Source organism: Haemorhous mexicanus, chromosome 14 (genome assembly GCF_027477595.1).
Source record: "Haemorhous mexicanus isolate bHaeMex1 chromosome 14, bHaeMex1.pri, whole genome shotgun sequence".
Classification (NCBI taxonomy): domain Eukaryota; kingdom Metazoa; phylum Chordata; class Aves; order Passeriformes; family Fringillidae; genus Haemorhous; species Haemorhous mexicanus.
In genome coordinates this window covers 20,856,792-20,876,454 of record NC_082354.1, presented here as the reverse complement: position 1 = coordinate 20,876,454, position 19,663 = coordinate 20,856,792, and the positions used below count along the sequence as shown (strand labels likewise).

At 43.2% G+C, this 19,663-nt stretch overlaps 1 protein-coding gene across 4 annotated transcripts; it reads left to right on the top strand.

Moving 5' to 3' along the window:
* The first annotated feature begins 352 nt into the window (after window positions 1-352).
* On the top strand, window positions 353-9,863 carry VGLL1 (vestigial like family member 1). 4 transcript variants are annotated; one of them, XM_059859628.1, is made up of 6 exons: window positions 353-568; window positions 3,082-3,146; window positions 3,739-3,966; window positions 4,555-4,974; window positions 7,055-7,114; window positions 7,762-9,863. In XM_059859628.1, the coding sequence occupies exons 3-6, from the start codon at window positions 3,756-3,758 to the stop codon at window positions 7,800-7,802; spliced, it is 732 nt and encodes a 243-aa protein (XP_059715611.1). In that variant the 5' UTR covers window positions 353-568; window positions 3,082-3,146; window positions 3,739-3,755; the 3' UTR covers window positions 7,803-9,863. The 4 variants fall into 4 exon arrangements, with proteins under 4 accessions (XP_059715611.1, XP_059715612.1, XP_059715613.1 ...); XM_059859629.1 differs by having other exon boundaries at window positions 356-568; window positions 3,082-3,145; window positions 3,737-3,942; XM_059859630.1 differs by having other exon boundaries at window positions 360-568; window positions 3,082-3,145; window positions 3,737-3,942; window positions 4,558-4,974.
* Window positions 9,864-19,663: the final 9,800 nt, after the last annotated feature.

The following is a 19,663-nucleotide window of genomic DNA, read 5'->3' as shown; positions in this document are numbered from 1 at the left end:
CAAGAATGATTTCTTTTTTTTTTCCCTTCCCTGTAGTTATTAAAACAGATCCAGCAAAGAAAAGTGAGAAAACTGATTATCCCGTTTATCTGGATTGAAAACAGGTGTTTGTTGTTACTGATTTAAGAGTGAATATTCTGTAACACAGGAAAAATCTTTTATTGTCCCGAGCAAGCTTAGTTCATTGCCATATCTCATTTATCATCTTACTCCAAACTTTTCCAAAGTCCACAGTATCCTCTTTATTGTATACACATTGTCATAAAAAAAAAAAAAATCCAAACAAACCCAAACCTACTTACAATCCTATTTTCCTCATTCCTGAAACCTCCTAACCTGGTTGACTCGTTGGAGTGCATTTCATGCATTCTTAGCAGATAGGCTGAAGGAAACGCCTCGTTCCGTGCAGCTGGAGGCTAGAAAGTGTGGGGAGTTCATGAACGTGGCTTGTCTTCTGCTGCAGTCGCTACAGTGCACACAGAGCTGGCCAGGCCCAGGAAGGATCCCGACCTGCTGGACACAACATGAGTGTCCCACATCTGGAAAATCTGACCGACAGTGAGTTAAGGTAGGAGAATTCACTGACTTCCTCAAATGTTCCCTTATTCAAGGAGTAACTTGATGAGAGGGAATGCCTGCTTGTTAAATTGTGGTTTAATACTTGAGAAGTGGGAGTTTTTTTGTTTTTAAAACTGGTTTGAGCTACATGAAATCAAGAATGAAGTGTTCCCTGTCAGATGCTCCAGTGCTGCTAAATTAATACTGCTGGCAAGTGTGGGGAATGTGGAAAATACTGTAAAGTATTCGGTCTTGTGATGAGCTGTTAACAGCCGCCACTCTTAAGCCTGTGTTGACCATGGGTCCTTGTCCACTTGAAGGAGAAATAACTTGGACGAATACTTGCACTATTTTGCCATTATTAACCCATTCTAAGAGTAGTGAGATACAAGCTGAGTCCATTTCATCCTGAGCTCCACTTCTACTCTATTTTGGCAATGGTTTGTGTCAGACACAAGTTGGAAGGATTTCTGCCTTTTGCAGACCTTGTGCTGGGTGCTGGAATAATAGGAAGTTCAGGTAATTGCAGGTAATGAAGACTACAGTGCTGCAAATTCAGGTCCTGTCTCCTGGGACATTAGAATCCTTATGCCCATATGATCACTGAGAGGACTGAGATGTAACCTCGGTTATACCAAGACTTCCTTTGCCTACTAGTTGGAAAGCACAAGAGATTTTTAAGGGAAATACTGGAAAAAAAGAGATAAATGACCTTTTTTCCTTTAAAATGCTTTCTTTTCCCAGCATTTTAACTGGTCACAATCACACAAGCTGCTCCACACAAATAAACAATGCCAAAGGAGCCCAGAATTAATGTCAGGAGCTAGTTAAGCATGTTAATAAAGTGGTACAAAGACATAATGGCTTGTACTGAGTGAAGAATGGGAAAAGTGATCCTCTGGGCCAGGACTAATGCTTCCTAAATTTTAGGTTGATGTGTAGTGCTGGTGCAGAGTAGGAAAAGCTGCTTTGCTTATTGCTGTCAAGATGACTTCTTGTCCTTTCTCAAGCCACCTGGTTGCTCATGTCTCTGCCAATTCTTGGATTGGAATTTTCAGTGGCAATTGTTGGCCCCTGGCTGAGCAATTGTAAAGTTCCTTAACCCAAATTGCAGGATGCTTCCTAAAACAAGACTGGGGAAAAAACAGCATCTCTTCCTGTGCTCAGTCCTTCCAGTCATGTGGCTGGGTTGTGCTAGTTCCTGCTTCCCCTCATGGCCTTAGAAAGGTGCCTGTACATTGGGAGGAAGTGTTTCTTTAAGTTTTCTATGTCTGGGAAAGCTGGGTCAGTTTTAAAGTTGTGAAATATTGTCTTCTGAATCAGTGCGTGACCTTGCAGTCCTGCTCCCACTGCTGTGTTTAGGTGAATTTAGGAGGATGGAGCAAAGCAAAAGAAATTCTAAAATAAGGACTAAGGACCTTTAATCTTGAGTTTGGACATGAGTTAGCAGTTGGTGATAGGAGATTATGGCTGGCTGAGCAAGTGACCATGAGTCAGGGAGAATTGAACAGAGCACATGGTGGGAGATGGAGGTAAACAAGCAAAACTAAATATGGAAGCAAATAATAAACATGGACAAGAAGTTTTTAGGTGAAGGCTTAAGCATCAGAATGGGGATAGATTATGGTTTGACAACCTTAATCCTCATGTTTCCTAATTCTTTCTGAATACTTGTCTTGCAGCCTGAGCAGTTTTTTTTCACGTGCAAGAAAATTCTGAGAAACCATTTGAAGGCAGACTTCACAGGGACATCAGGGTATCCTTTGAGACACAGATGAGTCCAGTGTTTATTGGGAAGTTTCTGAGGATTAGGGGATGTATGACTAGGAAAGAAATCAGACGAACGCGTTGAACTGGGTTAAGCAGTGGTGTGTATTGCAGAGTTAGGTGGTTGGAAACACATCTAATGATTCGTGAGGTTTTATGCGGTACGGCTGGCTATTGGCTAAAGGTTGCCCTGATCTCTGAAAAATAACAGCCTTCCTTTTGCTACCAAGGTAAATCAATTATGCTATGGAGTGTCATGAGCTGACAATGAGACTGAAAAATTGAATAGAAACAGCAGGCACTTCACTGCATTTGTAGCCTGAGTCTTGCTAAATATGATTTTTATTAGAGCGAGACTTGTGAGCTCTGGCTGGGAAGTTGCTCCCTTGTGGCCAGAAACTGTACAAATGCATGAAAATGATGCTTCTCCAGGGCATCCTTGTCCTACTCTTACCGTACCTGGCAGCAGAGATTTTTAAAGAGAATAAAAAGGAGCCTTATTCTGTTGACTTCCTGCAAACTATTTTAGTAGAGTTCCTGCCTTAAGTCTGTAAATTCTGGTCGACCCACAGTGTATGTTTTAGCAGTCTTGCTCCAAAGTTTTAAGCAGCTGGCAGAACCACCATGTTCCTAGGTAAGTTGTTTCAAACAAGAAAAGGTTATTTCTTTTGCTGTTGTTTTGTGACGGTTTTTTTTGCTTGAATTTGGCATTATTTGAATTTCCAATAATTTAATCTGAATGTCTTTTTCCAACAGGTGAAGCAACTAATTACTCTTAGAAGTCTTTTTGTTTTGGGCATCTGTGCCGACAGTGATTAAGGTACTTCAGACTTTACCTTATCTAAAAATTATTATTTTCAGCTCTAATGTAGTATTGGAGGGTTTGGGTTTTTTGTTGCTCTTCTTTTAGTTTTTTTTTCACTTTGTAATTGTTTTTTGAACAACACAAAAAACCTAAATTGGACAAAGCATTTTGATAACTTCATCCCGAACTTCATTCTGGGATAGAGCCGCCTCTGAATAATTTTTTAAAGTGTTTCAGTTCTTCCAGAGGGCACATTCGCACAGTACTATGTCCTAAGCCCAGACTTCAAAAGTCAGGGTGAGAAATGAAAGCTGGTGGGTAGATATGCCCATTCTGTCCAAGTATTTCATTTTAGAAGTATCTAATGGGGAAATCAGTAAAGAAGAGGTGCATGGAAAAAGCAGAAAAACAGAGAATCTGTTCCTACTACTAAGTGTTCTTCTGGCCCCTGCCATTTTTGGGAGGAAGCTGGGCTCACCACTCACTAGGCACTTGAAGCTGAATATTGTCTCTTTGACCTGTCTGGTTTTCTTGGTTTGTGTTTTTTGGGTATTGTTTTCTTTGTTTGTTTTTGGTTGGTTTTTTTTTTTTTTTTTTTTTCTCCAGGGACTGTTGGTCATTGAAAATGGAAGAAACAAGGAACCTTTCCCCAAAGCTGACTAAAAGCAAAGAGCCTGTGAAAACAGAATGGGGATCTCAGAGCGTGGTGTTCACCTATTTCCAAGGGGACATTAACAGCATGGTAGATGAACATTTTTCTAGAGCTCTCAGCAATGCCAAGAACCCCCAAGACCTGAGCACAAAGCACAAGGGTGAGACTGTTGTCCTGAAAAACAGTGAGCTCCTTTCCACTTGTGAGCCTGGTGCTTCATGGGGATGACTGGCTTTTACTAAGGAATTTAAGATCCCTTGAGCTTAAATTTGAAATTGTTTGCAAAGAGAAAGCAAGAGAATCATCCTTGTAAAGCCCTAGGCTGTGTAGCTGGGAATTCCTGGGTAAATCCCTGTGATTGCTGGAGTCATTCCTAAGCTTTCCATGGGCCTCTTGGCAGGACTAGGTCTTCATTTTCCAGCCAAGTGTCCCCATCACTGCTGAATGCAATAAGTGCATTATGACTTGAGGGGTCATCTTCACAAAAATATATTTGTCTGAGCTTGCAGCTGTCAAAAACCTGCCTAAGTTGGTGGTTGTGTAGTACACATACTATTGTAGAAATACTTACTAGAAAGATTGGTGGTGGTTTAATCTGCTTTTATTATGAATTTGAGGTTGATTTTTTAAGATAAGCAGCACCAAAGTGATTTTCTGTTTCTGTAAAAATGAACATGCAATCTTGTAGCATTCCCTTAGAAGTCCCTGGAATTTGCCTTGAGAAAAAAGTAAGAATTGATGAGACTTCAGATGCTTTTTTTCTCTTTTTAAGTAGACAGCATGTCTCCCCATCAGTGGAATTTCTCATCACATTGCTACAAACCATATCCATCATCTTCTTCAACAAGCATGGCAACTTCTGCTCTGAGTTTTTCCACTGCTGGTGTGGTAGGCCAGTGCCAGCCGTCGTCTCTGCAGAGTCGTCCAGCTCAACCTGCAGATTTATGGCCCTTCCCTCCAACTGGGACTCCCAGTGTCACCGGTTCAATGTATCCTCACACCCTCCCTGACCTGCATGCAGCCGATGAGCTGATCTCTGACAGGAAATACAGTTCTCTTCTTGGCCTTCTGCAGCAAGAAAGGTGCTTAACGTCCATGCAAGAATGCACCATGAAGCAACACTCGAGTTCTGCTTGTATGACTGGACCTGCGAGGTTACAAAATATCAGTCAAAGTTCAGCTCCTGGGGGAGGTAAGAAGATACTATCACTTTATTCTTTGATGACATCTGATGTAAAGTGACAGAATAATGCCATCTGTTCCTAAGCTTTCCAAGCTGGATCCGACTTCTGGCAAACTCTCAGAAATCTTTTACAGTAGATAACCCTGGTATGTACTGTGGTACTTGGAATCATATAGTATGGCTTAATCAAATAATGTGCAAAAAATTATGCCTACTCGCACAATATTTCACCTCTGGCTTACATTGGGGAGACATTTTAAGTGACTATAAGCATTATTCATAGTGCTATCTAAATCTCTAATACACCTGGGTATTAGGTGTGGTGTATACCAGATGCTCCCTCATTGGGACCAGAAAGGGATGGCCAGGAAAGATCCTTCAGCAGCCTTTCTTACTGTGCAGGCTGTTAATTATGTTCTGAGTACAGGGTGGGAAACTGCAGCCCTTACCAGCATGGCCAGGGGTTTTTCCCCCTCCCAGTCTCTGTCTGTAGCTGGAATGGTGAGGGTACAGGGGCTGGTGGACCAGCCGTGCCTTGTCTCCTGGCTAAGAGCACCCTGCCACGAGGTGCTGCTGCCCTGCCTGCCGAAGGCTATGTCTGCTCCCTGCAGAATTCCCAAAGCTAATGCAATTCACACGGTGATGATTGTTCCTTATTATCCACAATTACTAGGAATCCAAATCCTAGGTACTACCAGTGCACAGCGGAAAGATGCCTGAAGTTATTTTTTGTCCCCACAGCATCTAGATCTGCTGCATAAAATTGTTCTCTTGTGAGTAATTCTGCCTTTGAGAAGGTCTCTGGGGTCAGGCTTCCTGGCCCAAGCACTGATGCCTTTTGGGGTACATCTGCACTGCTGTTCCTGGACATTCCCCACTCAGGCAGCTTGACACTGGTCTGCAAGGAAAAGGGTTGTGAAATTGTTTAGGGAGTCTGCTGGAGAAATACAGTGCGTCCTTCCTGGTGCTTCTAAACAAAAAACATTGGGCATGTGAAGAAGCAATCCTGAGGCTTTGGTTTTGAAAAATAAGCAGCTGTGAAATACCTCCTGGATACCAAGTTTCGAAACTGCATCTGCAGGAATTTGGCAGAATGTGGGCTAAAGACTGCCTGCAGATACAAGCAGGAGTTTATCTACAGTTCCTCTTATGAGGATACAACAGATCTATGTTGTTATGAGGACCCTGATCGTATGTGTTTTGCTAACTCATTACTGCTAGAATGTCTAATGCCTGTCTGTTCATGTTAAAGGGAGAGTGGCTGTATCTTCAGCTGGAATGCAAACTGTCTGCTCATGGTATGTGAGCAGAGGTTTTCTGTATGTGTTGCATAGGCACTCACCCTAGACTTTGTGTAGGTAGTGAATGAGAGTTTAATTTCTTTAAAGACACTGTCTGAACTGGGATCTCATTTTAAGAACAAGGTAAGGTGCCCTCTTCCCCCAAGGGGGCAATGCAAGCCTATCAAGGCTTGGGAGCCCCAGGAACTGACTCCTTCAGAAAAAGAGCTATTTTGTTAAATTAGTCTTGTGTTGATATCAGGGAAGCACTGCTAACAACAGTGGACTTTTTTTCTCAAAAATTCTGAAAGAAAATGAGTGAGGAACAAATTGAAAATGAAATTAAACAGTTCAGTATTCTCCAGCCATTACCAGTTAAAGCTCTTTCTTTCAGGATGTATACAGGGCCTTTCTGAACATTCAGGAGCCTCTAAGCGCAACACATCTAACACCATCCTTGTGATAATCAACCCAACAAGGATCTATAAGAAATGGCTGGATCCATGTTCACAAAGAGTCTTTGGCAAATCCCTAGGATGTGTACATTTAGTTCAGCTGTAGGAGTCCTTGTTTCCTGGCTCTATCTGTTAAATATACTTCTTCTTGCTCTGTGTCATGTTTAAGAACAGCTGATATTTATATTTATGGAAGTGTATGTTGCTGTGCCAGACAGTACAGAGCTCCTCAGCACCTGTGCTATAGGCTGGGCTGCAAAAGTGCAAGGTTTCTTTAGTAACTACGGTCTACTTTTAGCTCTGTGCTGAATCTCTGCCCATCCCCAGTATTTTAATTTTTTTTTTTTTTTTAAGAGAGGAAAGCAAGCTCTTACCAAGGCTCAGAAAATCCCAGTGTAAGCCATGCCACTGCAGGTGAGTAAAGAAACCAGCAAGTTTAGAACAAATCAGACAGCAGTCTTGCTTATGCATGTAGTATTGAAGATCTTCCTTGTTTGCTTTTATATTTCAAAAGCTCATTGTCCCCCCAGATAGAACCACCACCTCCCATAACTACACTAACAAAAAAAAAAAACCCCAAAAAAACAAACCACTACATTATACTAAAATGTGATACATGGGATTTTTTTACCCCATCCACCTTAGTTTTTGTGCTCATACCTTCAGGCTGCCATTTCACAATGCCTGTTTTGCACTCGCTATCCAAGTTTCAGATCTCAGAAAGACAGAACAGCCCTTGCTTTATACCTCTAGCATGCATGGGGTAGCACTGCTGCAGTTTGCACCAACAAACCGACCATACTTCTGGGTGAGTTGTTCTAAGAAATTATTCCCAAAGCATTCAGGCTTCCTTATTTTTATTAGTCTCTCGGTACTGGTCATACCCTGTTGTTGGTTCTTTGATGTGGAATGTTTTGGGGATACTTTGAATAGGTCATTCTGGTTATTCTAGTAAGGGTTCTTTTGCGCCAATCCCAAAGGTGCGATTTTGTTTGCACAACATCTTAAGAGATTGCAAGGACTGTGCTGTTTGACTGTCCTGATGCTGCTGTGTCTTTCAGGTATTCAGATTCATGACAGAAGACGAGATTTGTACTTCTAGCAACTGAATGTTTCTACTGTGTTCTGAAAGAGAGAGTTATTTCTGTGAACTTTTATTATTTGCAACTGTGAATCAAGAAGAAATTTACTGCAGCTATCCTGTGTTTTTTTTTCTCTCAGCTGGAAGAATACACGTACTGTTTACTGTCTGGGGAATGACAAAATAATACTTTTCTATTCAGTAATTTCTATACAATAATTTCTAATGTTTGTGGTATTAACATGGGCAGTATGTTTATTGTGGCCATATATTGTCTATTTAAGGCTTTTCATGTAGCCCTCTTGAAAGGACTCCTGCTCTTTTTAATCTTTCTGTGTTCATTAATTTACCGCCTCCTGATAAGAAGTACAATTCTTATCAATGCAGCTGATAACCAGAAAGTGCAGGGATGCAGTTAGCATAAATTCAATGCTGCAACTTCTTAGCTTGATTTGATATCTCCGTATTGTTTAAAATAGTCTAGGCCACTGGCAAGAGACTTCAACCACAGGCCAGCAAAGCACAGTATTTTTGTTGTGAAAGTGATGCAATTTATGACCGTACTTGCAATTCCTAGGGATACTCTTCGGAAAGTATATAATATACTTATGCCTGAAGGCTCTGTTTTGCCCTCTCACTAATGTATCATCGTCCTCTAGAAAGCAGTGAATTCATAGTAGTTCTGAGGAAACCTTGATTCTTATTGGGTGCAATTAAAATACCATTCAGCAAAAGTCTGCAGGTAGGACTGTTCTATTTTCCCAGCCTCTCTGCAGGTGTAGGAGATTCTTTTTGTAAATAAGCTGTGTGGGTTTATCTTTTCCTTCTTCATTGGTTATACGTTAATATAATAGAGCATGATTAGCTTTTTCTGACTGCTCTATGTAGTTGCTGAAGGCAATTTGACCTTTGAGATGGCAGAGCTTGTGATTTTTATAGAACAAATCCTAAACTGGTATAAATGTTTATGACTGTTACATCAGATATCTCTGCTGCCACAGCTCCAGTTATAACACCTTGTGTAATTTTATAAATAATATGAGTTTAGCAACATCAGGTGTTTATGGTACTAATTCACAAACTGAGTTTTTTTAAAGGAATTATTTTTTATATTTTACAAGTTTGCTCTAGCAGTTACATGTTCTACATCAATCTGAGATCACAAGGGGAACGGTTTTAACTAAACTAATAAAAGATACACCGATGTCCTGTCTTGCTATAGATAAGCACTGAAAAAAAACCCACTCCTTTTTAATATTTCTACAAAAAATCCCTTTCTTCTCTTTTAAGTTTACAAATATTTATCCAAGTAGTTCTGTTATCCCAAGTCACTTAATTACCTGATTTTTAAGGCTACATGGTAATATAATTTGACTTCCTCTACGAGCCACAGCAAAGATTTCCAACCTGTATTGTTTACATCTGTCATACTGGCATGTGCTATAATTCTATTGAATTATAATTCTATTACTTAAAACTATTGATTTGGTTTTTTCCTCCCTCTTCCATCCCTTCCAAAGGAAAATGCTTATATAATTTTCCTGCAAGGTCTGAAAAGACAGTCTATTTAAATGCTCTTAAATATAGTTCTTCAAGATTATATATGTAGATTTTATTATAGATTATATTCAAGATTACTTATAAAACCCTTGTTTCTGGTGAATCAGACAAGTGGGATTGGACATTGTGGGGGGAAAAAAACCCGTTGTTTTTAAATGTGTGTCCCTTATTGCAAGAGCAGGAGCCATCAGTGGCTCTGCCTTGACAGGGTCATGCTGAGCTATTGCTGCAAGGTTTGAGTCCCCATTGTCCAGCTGTCTGGCAGACCTGGGGAAAGGGAACAAGTGTCCAAGTAGCTCAAAGGTCCCTGGACCCCTTGCCAGTGCAGGCTCCACACCAGGCACACGGGTGCTTGCTCTCTTCCCTGACTTTTAGAGGAATGAGGATGGAATAGAGGGCTGTGGCACAGAGGCTCTGCTGTTCTGAAATTTTGTTTTATACCATCACAGCACCATGCACCAGAGTGTGCCTGGGTTTATGGCATCTCACTGCTCTTCTGCAATAAACATGGTTAACCCATCACTGCAATTTGCCTTTAATGATTTAGTATAAGAGAGTTTTGAACGTTTCACAGCAGTTTGCTACATCGGGTAGGCTTTTCTTTGTACGTGTATAGATTAAGACAATATAGATACACATATAGGCTCCTCTAGAATATTGGTTGTCTGGAGTGGAGTGTTTCTTGCATTCAAGCCCAGGAGGTTGCTGTGTTCCTGTGCTGCCCTGCTGCTATTATACTCCAATGACTCTCTTCACTCCCATTCAGCATGTACTCTCCTTCCCCGTCACCTCTCTACCCCTGGTGGCCAGTCCCCTCTGCCCACCCTTAGCTCCGCCCCCCCCACCCCTTCCCCTTTATAAGCTGCCTGCTCCACGTTGTTCATCCTCTTTTCCCCGGGTTTGTCCTCCGGCAACTGTGTTACTCTGCTGGAATAAAACCTTGGGAAAGAGCACTTCTTGCCTCTATCGATGAGCCAGCTGTGGTGAGTGTTGAGTGGTGGTTTGACTGCATCGCCTGAATGTTAACTCAGCCTGCATTTTGACAGGAGAGGCTTGCTGGGGACAAGAGGTAGGCAGCAGCGCTTACCACTTAACACCCACATTTTTAATCTGGTACTTCCCAGTTATCTTCGGTCCCTTCTCTGAATGCAGCTAGTCCTGGAGGTGATGGGAGAAGGGATGCTGGATGTTCCCCTTTCAACAGCTTCTGATCCCCTGAATGCCAGTGGACCTCTGCCAAGACTATTCCGAAGGATAGACAAGGGGCCAGGTGTTACATTCCTGTAAGTGTTCCTAAAGTGTGAGGATGGGGCTTTGGAGCTGTGGTTTAATGGTAAACACAGTGATGCTGGGTTAATGGTTGGATTTGATGATCTGGGAGGTCTTTCCAACCATAATGATTTTATGATTTTCTATTAATTTACTGACCCTGTGAGAAACCACTTGAATTGGGTGTCCTCTAATCCAGGAATAACTTGTTTGCACAGATAGCTTTTCTCCTGTCTTTTTCTGATGGACAGATGACATGCCAACTACATGCTTTATGAGCTCTGATCAGAGATTAATACATCTCTGAGATGCATTAGTCTCAGAGATTGATTTCAAGCACTGGACATACCTTCCCTGTGTGGAGTCTAGGCCTTTTTTTACTCAGCTGCGGGAACGGGTGTGCATTTTTTCCACAATCGGTGTCCCAGGACACGGACACTTGGCAGGTGCCTTGCTCTGACTCCTCACATGAGCTGGCTCTGGTCCGGGTCCTCCTCTGATGGTTAGAAAAACCTTATGGGTAGCTGGGAGCAGCAAGCTGGTTTAGCTACTCCATCCTGCTTTAGTCACTCATTAGCAGTGTTTAAAATAGCCCCCAGACTGCTGTGATAAACAAGAGAGATTCTTTTGCTGTGAGAGAAAAACCTAAAGTGTTATATATATTTAAAAAATACAGGAATGCTCATCCCTTTCAAAGGAAACATGAGCTTCCATTTGCTTTCATTTCTGTTCAGGTGTCAAATAATTTGTCTCATCCCACGTGAGCAAGGGACACCTCATGTACCCATGTGGCATGTAGCCTTTGGTAAACACTCACTCGTCACTGGAATTTTTTGCTGTCTTGTGGTTTTTAATCCCCTTTTCTTGCAGGCTTTAGCAAGCAATGTCCAGGGTAAAGGCATTGTTGCACCACTTTGTTCTGTGTTCTTTTTTCTTGCAGTGCCTGGTTTAAAATATTGCGTGTTTTGGGCTCAGGGCTCTGTTCCACTTAGCTGCTGAACCACTGACAGTTTGGTTTGGTACTCCTTTGAGCTAGCATATATCATTACACTTGGAGGATTTTGGCAGAAAACTGGTGCAAACTGGTGGTTTTGATGCCTTGGTATCTGGGAGGGGTTTCGGTATCACAGGCCATGTCAGAGGGCTGTGTGTTACTGGGCTGACAATATAGCTGCACAAGCAACTGCACTGTGGTCATATGCTACAGATCACAATTTATTTACTGAGGAGGTGCAAAACTAAGCTGAGTGCTGAGCAGGCAGCAGCTGGGCTGTCCAGGACAGCACAGAGGATGTTTTCAGGTGCCTGGAGCCATAATGGAGCTGTCTGAGCCAACGTGAGCCAACTCAGATGTGATGTTCCCCAAAACAGGGTCCAGCAGGAGTGCCCAGGGTCCCCTGTGAGCCACCATGAACCTGGCTGAGCTCAATGCCAGGAATTCACTGCTGATTCATGCTGTCCCCTAGCCTGGTTTCTAGGTGGGGGTTAAGTTGGGCGCAGCAAAAGCCCTGAGAAAAGTGGCTGCTTCCCTGACCTTCATCCTCACCTCTTGTACCCCCATCTCTTTCCATTGCCCCAGCCCCAGATTTGCAAACTCTGGATTTGTGTCTGACCAGGGACATTTGTGTTTTCCCCATCTATCTCCAAAAGGCTAATGCTGGAATCAGCACAGGCTTATAAAAATATTATCAAGCAGCATTTTGTTCTGGAATGCAACAGTATTACAGCTCCTGCTTATGACCTTTCCACCTGAGACGGGGATAAAATAACAGCTCTTTCCCACACAAAAGTAAAAAGTTTCTATGTTCAGAATTATAAAGCAATCAATTAGCTCCCAATACCATGTTTTCCCAGAGCAAGGTGTTACTTTAGATGGATCCCTCTGCCAAACAGAAAAACAAATTGAGTGGATGGAAGGAAACTGAATGTACTGAACTCCCAAAGGGCATCTCTAGTGACTGAGCACAGCCTAAAATAATCTTGCACCAGCTGTCTGTTGGACGCTGTCACCCTGAGCCTGGAGAGCAGTGCAGAAGTGCCCATGCTCCATGGGGTCCATCTGAACTGCCCAAACATCATCAAGTCTCAAGAATGTGCAGGATAAATGATATATAAGAGAAATTGCCATGTGCTGCTCCCCAGCCAAGGAACAATGTGTACAGTCTGGGTGCTGTGCTCGACCCACTTCAGGGGAAAACGCGTCAGCTAATTAAAAGTGATGGGCAATAAGGAAAGTCCTCCAGCCAGATTTTTTTGATGCATAAAGTTGTTTTTTCTTTTCCAAGGTAGACTAAGTCAATTCTAAGGAAAACTTCCTGGCTTTAGTTAAACTGTCACATAACCAAGATGTTTGTGGCATGTGATACTATCACAGTTCCACCCCACTTTGTTTGTTGGTGCTGGATTTATGCCACATTTTAAGAAAAGATTAGCATGAAAACACACTTTTCCTCCTCCTTTCCAAGGTTTCACTAATGACTGCTTACTGTAAGTGTGCAAGAACAGTCAGGCATTATTTTGCTTGAAATGACAAAGAGTTGCTGGAAAAACAGCATTAAGAATTGTGCCACTTCTGGGTGTCCAAAAACTGAGTTTGCTGCATAGCACAAAGGTGAGTGTTTTACTCTGAGTAAAAGAGCAGGGGCAGGAGAGGCTGGGCCTGTTTCCACTCTGCTCCATGCGGGATTTAAGCACCCTCTTGCTGAAATCTACATTTGCAAGCAGAGCATGAAATGATTACTCAACACTTGGACGATTTGGCTGTTTTTCTGGGTTTGTTCAAATCTGTAGGACCAGGATCATGGCTGCACCACTGTTTCCTACCAAAAAAATGATTACAGAGAATTCAGTTTATTAGATGGATTTAAGGCATAAAATCTGCATGTATCACCACTAAGGTGGTGCATTGAACAGAGTTGGTCTGTGGGACTCCTTCCCCCTGCCCCACCCCATGCCAGGGCTGATCTGCTGATAGGGCGTGAGTCAGGACAGGGCTGGAGGATGAGCTGGGTCTGAAGAGGAGGCTTCTAGGTCTGCCCTTCAAAACACACTGTTGTGGGGCTTGTCTTGCAGGAACACCTGTAGGATGGTGGGACAATAGGGAAGATCAGGAGGCAAAGTCACAGTGGAGCTCACAGACGTGGGCAGACAGCAAGTCAGGGATGTGTCTCATCCCTGCAAGGCATCCTGGGCAGCATCCTCCTGCCACAGGCGCAAACAGAAACCCTGCCTGCACAGAAACCTGTAGTCTGCCCACAGACTGTGTAGAGATATCCCAAAAAGCAGTCGTATTTGTTTGGGGTTTGTTTGTTTGGTTTTTTCTTACTTCACAGGAAGGCAGCCTGAAACTACTGTTGAGAAATGACAGTTTGGGAAGCAGCTCTGGAGTCATCCTGCAGGGTGCTGATGCTGCAGCAGGCTGCCAGGCTGCTCTGATTCCAGGCAGTTTTCCCACACAGACAGGCTGCAGGGCACAAAACAACCGTGTAACAGTGACTAATGAGAATGGCTGCCTGTCTTTATGAAGAAGCTTGGGAAGGGAGGGGTTTCAGCGAAATAAGAGCCTTCTCTATTGCTCCTTGACTGGGAAAAATGCTTTCTGTCGTTTTGCAAACTGGGGAGCACAAGAGCCAGATTTACACCCCTGTACAAATCCAACACCAGGTCTCTCATGCACACTTCTGCAGCAGGCACAAAAATCTGCTTTAATACAGACTGAAAAGCCTAGGATTTCCTGGCCCGATTCTACCTTTTATGCTTATGAGAGCAGACACAGGCTCCCTCAGATGCAGTGGAGCATCAGGAGCTGCAGATGTGGCATTCCTGCCCATGCCTCTGAATTTGTTTAAGTCGATAAGAGCGGGAATGTTGCACATCTCTTTAGGAATGATCATTGGAAGCAATTATTGTCCCTTGTCTCTCTGGCTCAGTTTGTGCAGTTCTAGGATTGTGTTCATTTTTTTAGTTCTAGGATTGTGTTCATTTTCACAACCTTGAAAGGAGAGAGAGAAATCTATAATTAAATCAATACATATGTAAATGAACATCTGCCTCAGGACCACTTTTACTTCTTTGTGTAAAACATGCATTTCTGTTGATGCATTGTTTGTGACATATTCTTTGTATATAACGGTGTCATTACATTGGATTTTGGCTTGATTTAAGCAATTAAACCAGTCAAACCATTCTAAGCATTTGCAGGATTTTTTAAAGCTGTTACATTGGCTCTTGATGTGTCTTCTTGATGCTGTCTCAGCTGACAGCTACTTTGGTGATTTATGGTTATTCAGAAGTAGGTTTGGATGAATTATTCAGGTAATAACCAGTTTAATGTGGTTGGATGTAAAACTAAGAGCCCTTCTTGCTAGCCTGCATTCAGATCTGGTTTGTTTCTGAACTTCTCTTAGAGCCCTTTGGAAGCAATGGCTTCACTCACTTCAGTCTAATTCCTTGGTGGCTCTAAAATCAAGTAGCTCTATTTAATTCATCTAGCATACAGGAAAAATACTGAGAGGGTATAGTCTTTATGCCATGAAAGAAGATGCTGTTATTGCCCATTTAGGAAATTAGTCTGGTCTTGCATTTTTTCTGAATGCTCAGTGCTGCTGTGTAACTGAATATTCAGGGATAAAATGTGATCCATTATTTTTTGTTTGTTTTCAGAGCTTTGACCTCCCTAAATCTCTCTTCAAAAAATTTGATGTATTCTTAGCTGGTCTCTTTGGAAAAAATTATAGTGTTGGTGATTGTGCTGTCTGCGATTATTTATTCTGCAGGGACACTCCAGAGGTTGCTGGGCTTCTGTATTGTGCCTGGGTGCTGCTGGTGTGTGGGCAGCAAGGTCAGAGGATGAGCATCTCCTCCTAACTTGGGAAGTCCAGCTGTGTCATTATGGCTTAGTCGAGTAGGTTGCTTGATCTCATCCTGTTATTATATGTATTTTTTCTGCAACAGGTTTTCACACGTGTGTATAGTCCTCTGTGTCATTGGTCAAGCAAATGCTGCATCTCTCTTTGCTTTCTGGGGTTTTTCTCTTTATCTCCTGCCTCACGTTACTTCCACCTCTAGGATGGAGGGAAAACAGAAAATCCAAATGTCTGACTACTTCTGCATATTCCAGCACTTGGTAATTGCTGCTCTGTGTGCCTGAGGGTATGCAATGTATTTGCCTCTGGTTTGTCAGTGCACTCCTGGTGCTTGTGAGAGATGCACGTGCAGCTCCTGGGTGACAGATGCCGTGTCACGATGCTGGCATGTTAATTCCAAGAGACTCCATCCAGACAGGCCTCATCTGCTGTGGAGATGTTCAGAATGAAAAGATGCTCAATGAACCCAAGGACTTTGACATTTGTCATTCCCTACTACTGCTGCAATATTTAAACAGTATATTGGCTGTATAAACAGTAAAAGACCCAAGAATTAGTAATGGTTTAGGGCAAGGAACACAAATAATATCTTTTTGCCTTTTGATAAAAGAGGAAGATATTTGGTAAAGCCACCAGCGATACCCAGTGGAAGAGGAACAATGCAAAGTTCATGGCTGCTCGAGGCACAGTGCTCTGCATATGCCTTAGTCCTTGAAAGGTGACAGTAACAGACTGTAGGCAAGCCATATCTTCTTCCCAAGGTCCAATCTTCAACATCTACCACTGTTTCCCAGGGAGCCACATTTTGTCCCAGAGCTGCTGTCAAACAGTGTAGTGTGGGAGACAAACTTTCCATCAGGTTCAGCTTGGAGAAGTGCCACATTACTGCACTTAATCAGTAACAAATTCTCAGGGCTGAGGAAATGAAAGCTGTAGAGCAGCTCGGCAAGGATCAGACTAGGTGAAGCAATGAGAAAGAAGTGTTTCTGTTGCAGTGTGTGACCAAACTGTGGTTCTTCCAGCTCAGGGCTGCTGTGGGGGACAGCAGGAAGCACAGGTCTCTCTGAAATGCAGCTCTCTAGATGTAACCCCCAGTGTAGGAAGTTACAAGCAAACTTTGATGTGCACAAATCCTTAATTTCCTTGGTTATCAGCTGCTCTTGGAGATCAGAATTGCATCTTTGATCTTAATGTAGGATGGGTTTTATGCCTTATGTCTCCTGAGCCTCCGGCTGGGCTGGGCTGGAATCATACTCCAGCCCTTGCTCCATGTGATGGTGTGTACTGAGCATCATGCAACCCCATCTCACATCCTCTGATGTTGTGCGTGTTGACCAAAACCATTGGGCAATGTGCTGCCAATCCAGGTGAGAGCTCCTGCCATCACTACACCCTGCAGGAATGCAGAAAATCAGGAATTGTGTCTGGACAATTGTGTCTAGTTCTTCCTTGGCCTTAATCACATCCCAGAGCATCAAATGTTCGGGTTTCATACTCACCAAGGCTGCACATTGGACAGATGTATGAAACCCTCAAGGCCTCCTCATTAATTTTGTGCATTAATATCCCCAAGACAGCTATGGAATTTCAAGAGCATTTAATTTCCCATGCAGAGTTCTGGCCTTTCTCCTGCCTGAGGCATAATTTTATGAAGGACTTACCGGCACGTGGCCACCCAGCAGGAACCACCTCGTTGCAAAAGATTGTAGTGGTGGCTGTTAAGGAAGAAATTTCCTCTTCATTCTGGGGTGGAGCCGAAAGTTGCCCCATCCTATGAACACAGATTATTCACAGGCTATGAAGAGGACATTTCAGTGGAGGTTTCCAGGGAATATTGCTTCTCCTGTGCCATGAAAGCAGGGTGGCATGCCCCCACCTGTGCGAAGGGATTGTAAATTGTGCTTCTTCCCAAGTCTGGAGAGATATATATCAGGGTTTTGGTAAATCTACTTGGAGCAAGGAGTGATTATCCAGTTCTTTTTTTTGTGATAGTGCTTTTAGCCATGACCGAAGAGAACCTGATATCCACACCAGGTGGGGAACCTGGTGTGGATATCAGTGGGGACAATGTTTGGAAGCTCCTGAAATGGGCTTAAAGGACATAGTTTGCCTTAGAGATACCTGTTGCCTGCTGTCAATCACATCTGATCCTGCCAAACAGTTCTTTCCAGGGCACCTTGGACTTCAGCTCCATTCTCCTGAGAGATGCCTGTCCTTCCTCACCACTCAGGGTGGAAATGTTGCTTTATGTCTTCTCCCTGTAATCTCAGGTATGTGAAGGAAGGTGCTGTGAGAGCTCTGGGTTTGTACAAAACTCTTTCAGGATTATTTGAAAACTAGGATTCATTCTCAGAAACCTGAATCATATGCTTCTACCCTCTAGGACAAGCTCAATGGGTTTTTTGGCTATTGCAGACCAAGAGGTCCTTTCTACCTAGAGTCTCCTGAGGCTGCTGTAAGCAGCAGCCAGTGCTCAGAAAATGAACCTAGTAAACATTGGAAAGAGATTGTGTAATTACCTGGTTTTGTGGTTCTTGATAGTTTTGCATGGGTGGGCACTGTGGTGTGAACCTACTTTCGGTTCCTTTGATATTTTTGCCCTGCAAAACTTAAAAAAACCCCACCTGACTCCTCTTTTCAAAGACCCCCAACAACTACTCCAGAGGTTGCATGCTCTGCTGTTATGAAGGAAATCTGGGGTAAATTTGGCTTCCTGCACCAAATCCAGGCTGTGACTTAGAGAGTCTCTCTGCATCATGTGTCAGTGCAACAGAGCTTCACAGCTGTGTGCTTGTGGCAGCACTAAGACCCAGCATTGCACTACATCTTTAATAGCTGTAGTGATTCAGCTCAGTTCTTGGAAAATTAGGATGAATTCCTGGGTAAGGAAGCCAGGAAGAACAGTGATGTTCCTCAGGATCTGCATTGCAGAGTAGGAACTCAGGGGTAGCTCATGGGAGGGCTGAGACCTTGTGGTGGGTTGCCTTGCTGCCAGATGCCCACCCAGCCACTCAACAAGTCAGTGGAGGGAGATAAGATGAAAAAATTTTGACATAAGGGCTTGGATATGACTCTGAAATTACCATCATGTCCAAAACAGACTCAGCGTGTGGAGGAAAAAAAATTTTGCTTATCCTGCAGCCTTTACTTCGAGATACAATACACTTTGAAATTACATTGCTCTGCAGATTAGAGCTGGCATAGTGATTATTTTCTAGATAGGCTAAATCTCTTTGGCTGTTTATATCTCTGGATCTTTACCCAGCAACAGAGAGGCCTCATTTCACCAGTGATGAAACTGAGACCAGGTGACTTTTCTAAGATATCATAAGGAACCAGACACAGGCAGCAAGAGAAAGTGGGCGTCCTGCCTTTCAGATCTCTCCATCCATATGCCCAGATCCCAAAGGCAAAGAGGATCCACATTCTGCCTGGCCCATGGCCCGCAAGGGGATGCAAGGAGGCTGATGCTGAGGGCACAAATTGGGATGTGCTCTAGGTTTGCTTTCCTTCCTGTCCAACCACTGAACCCAGTTTCCGGTATGGTTCCCCCAATTACTGTCATACAGATGACAACACAATACTTACGTGGGTAGATTTCCTTGTGGCTCAGCAAAATGGTGATTGTTGCATGTTCATCTTCCCCTCCCTGAACACTGGGGAGAAATGGTCCTTTTTTCCTTGTCCTTAGGCTTAGAGCCAGTAGTGTTTTCCTTGAACAGGGTGTCTGGGGTTTTCCTTTCACTGTATTTTACAGCATCTGGCCATTCCAGCATTCAAGCCTCTCTGACTGCATCACCTCTGTGTAATACTTCCCTCCAGCTGTGCAGGGGGTTTCAGGCCAAAGACTTTCCACTTTGAAATAAGGTTGCTTTTCTGCTAAAAGAGAATTAGAGCCTCTGGGGTTTGGTGACTCATTCAAGCGAGTGAGAAGAAAAATGTCCAACAGCTTGGGCTTATTAGGGAGCTGCTCTGGAAAGAAAACATATGTCCTGAAAAGCATCTGTGTGTCCCTGGGCCAGGTCTCTTCAGCCAAAGCAAGGGCATGGTTGTTCCAGGGGATTGTGGGGATGTGCTACTGGGGACTCTGGATGAGCCTGGGCACCAGCAAAGAAGCTGAAATCCCATGGCCCAGCAGTTTGATGTGGTGATCTGGACCCATAAGTAGCATCCACTCATGAGGCACAT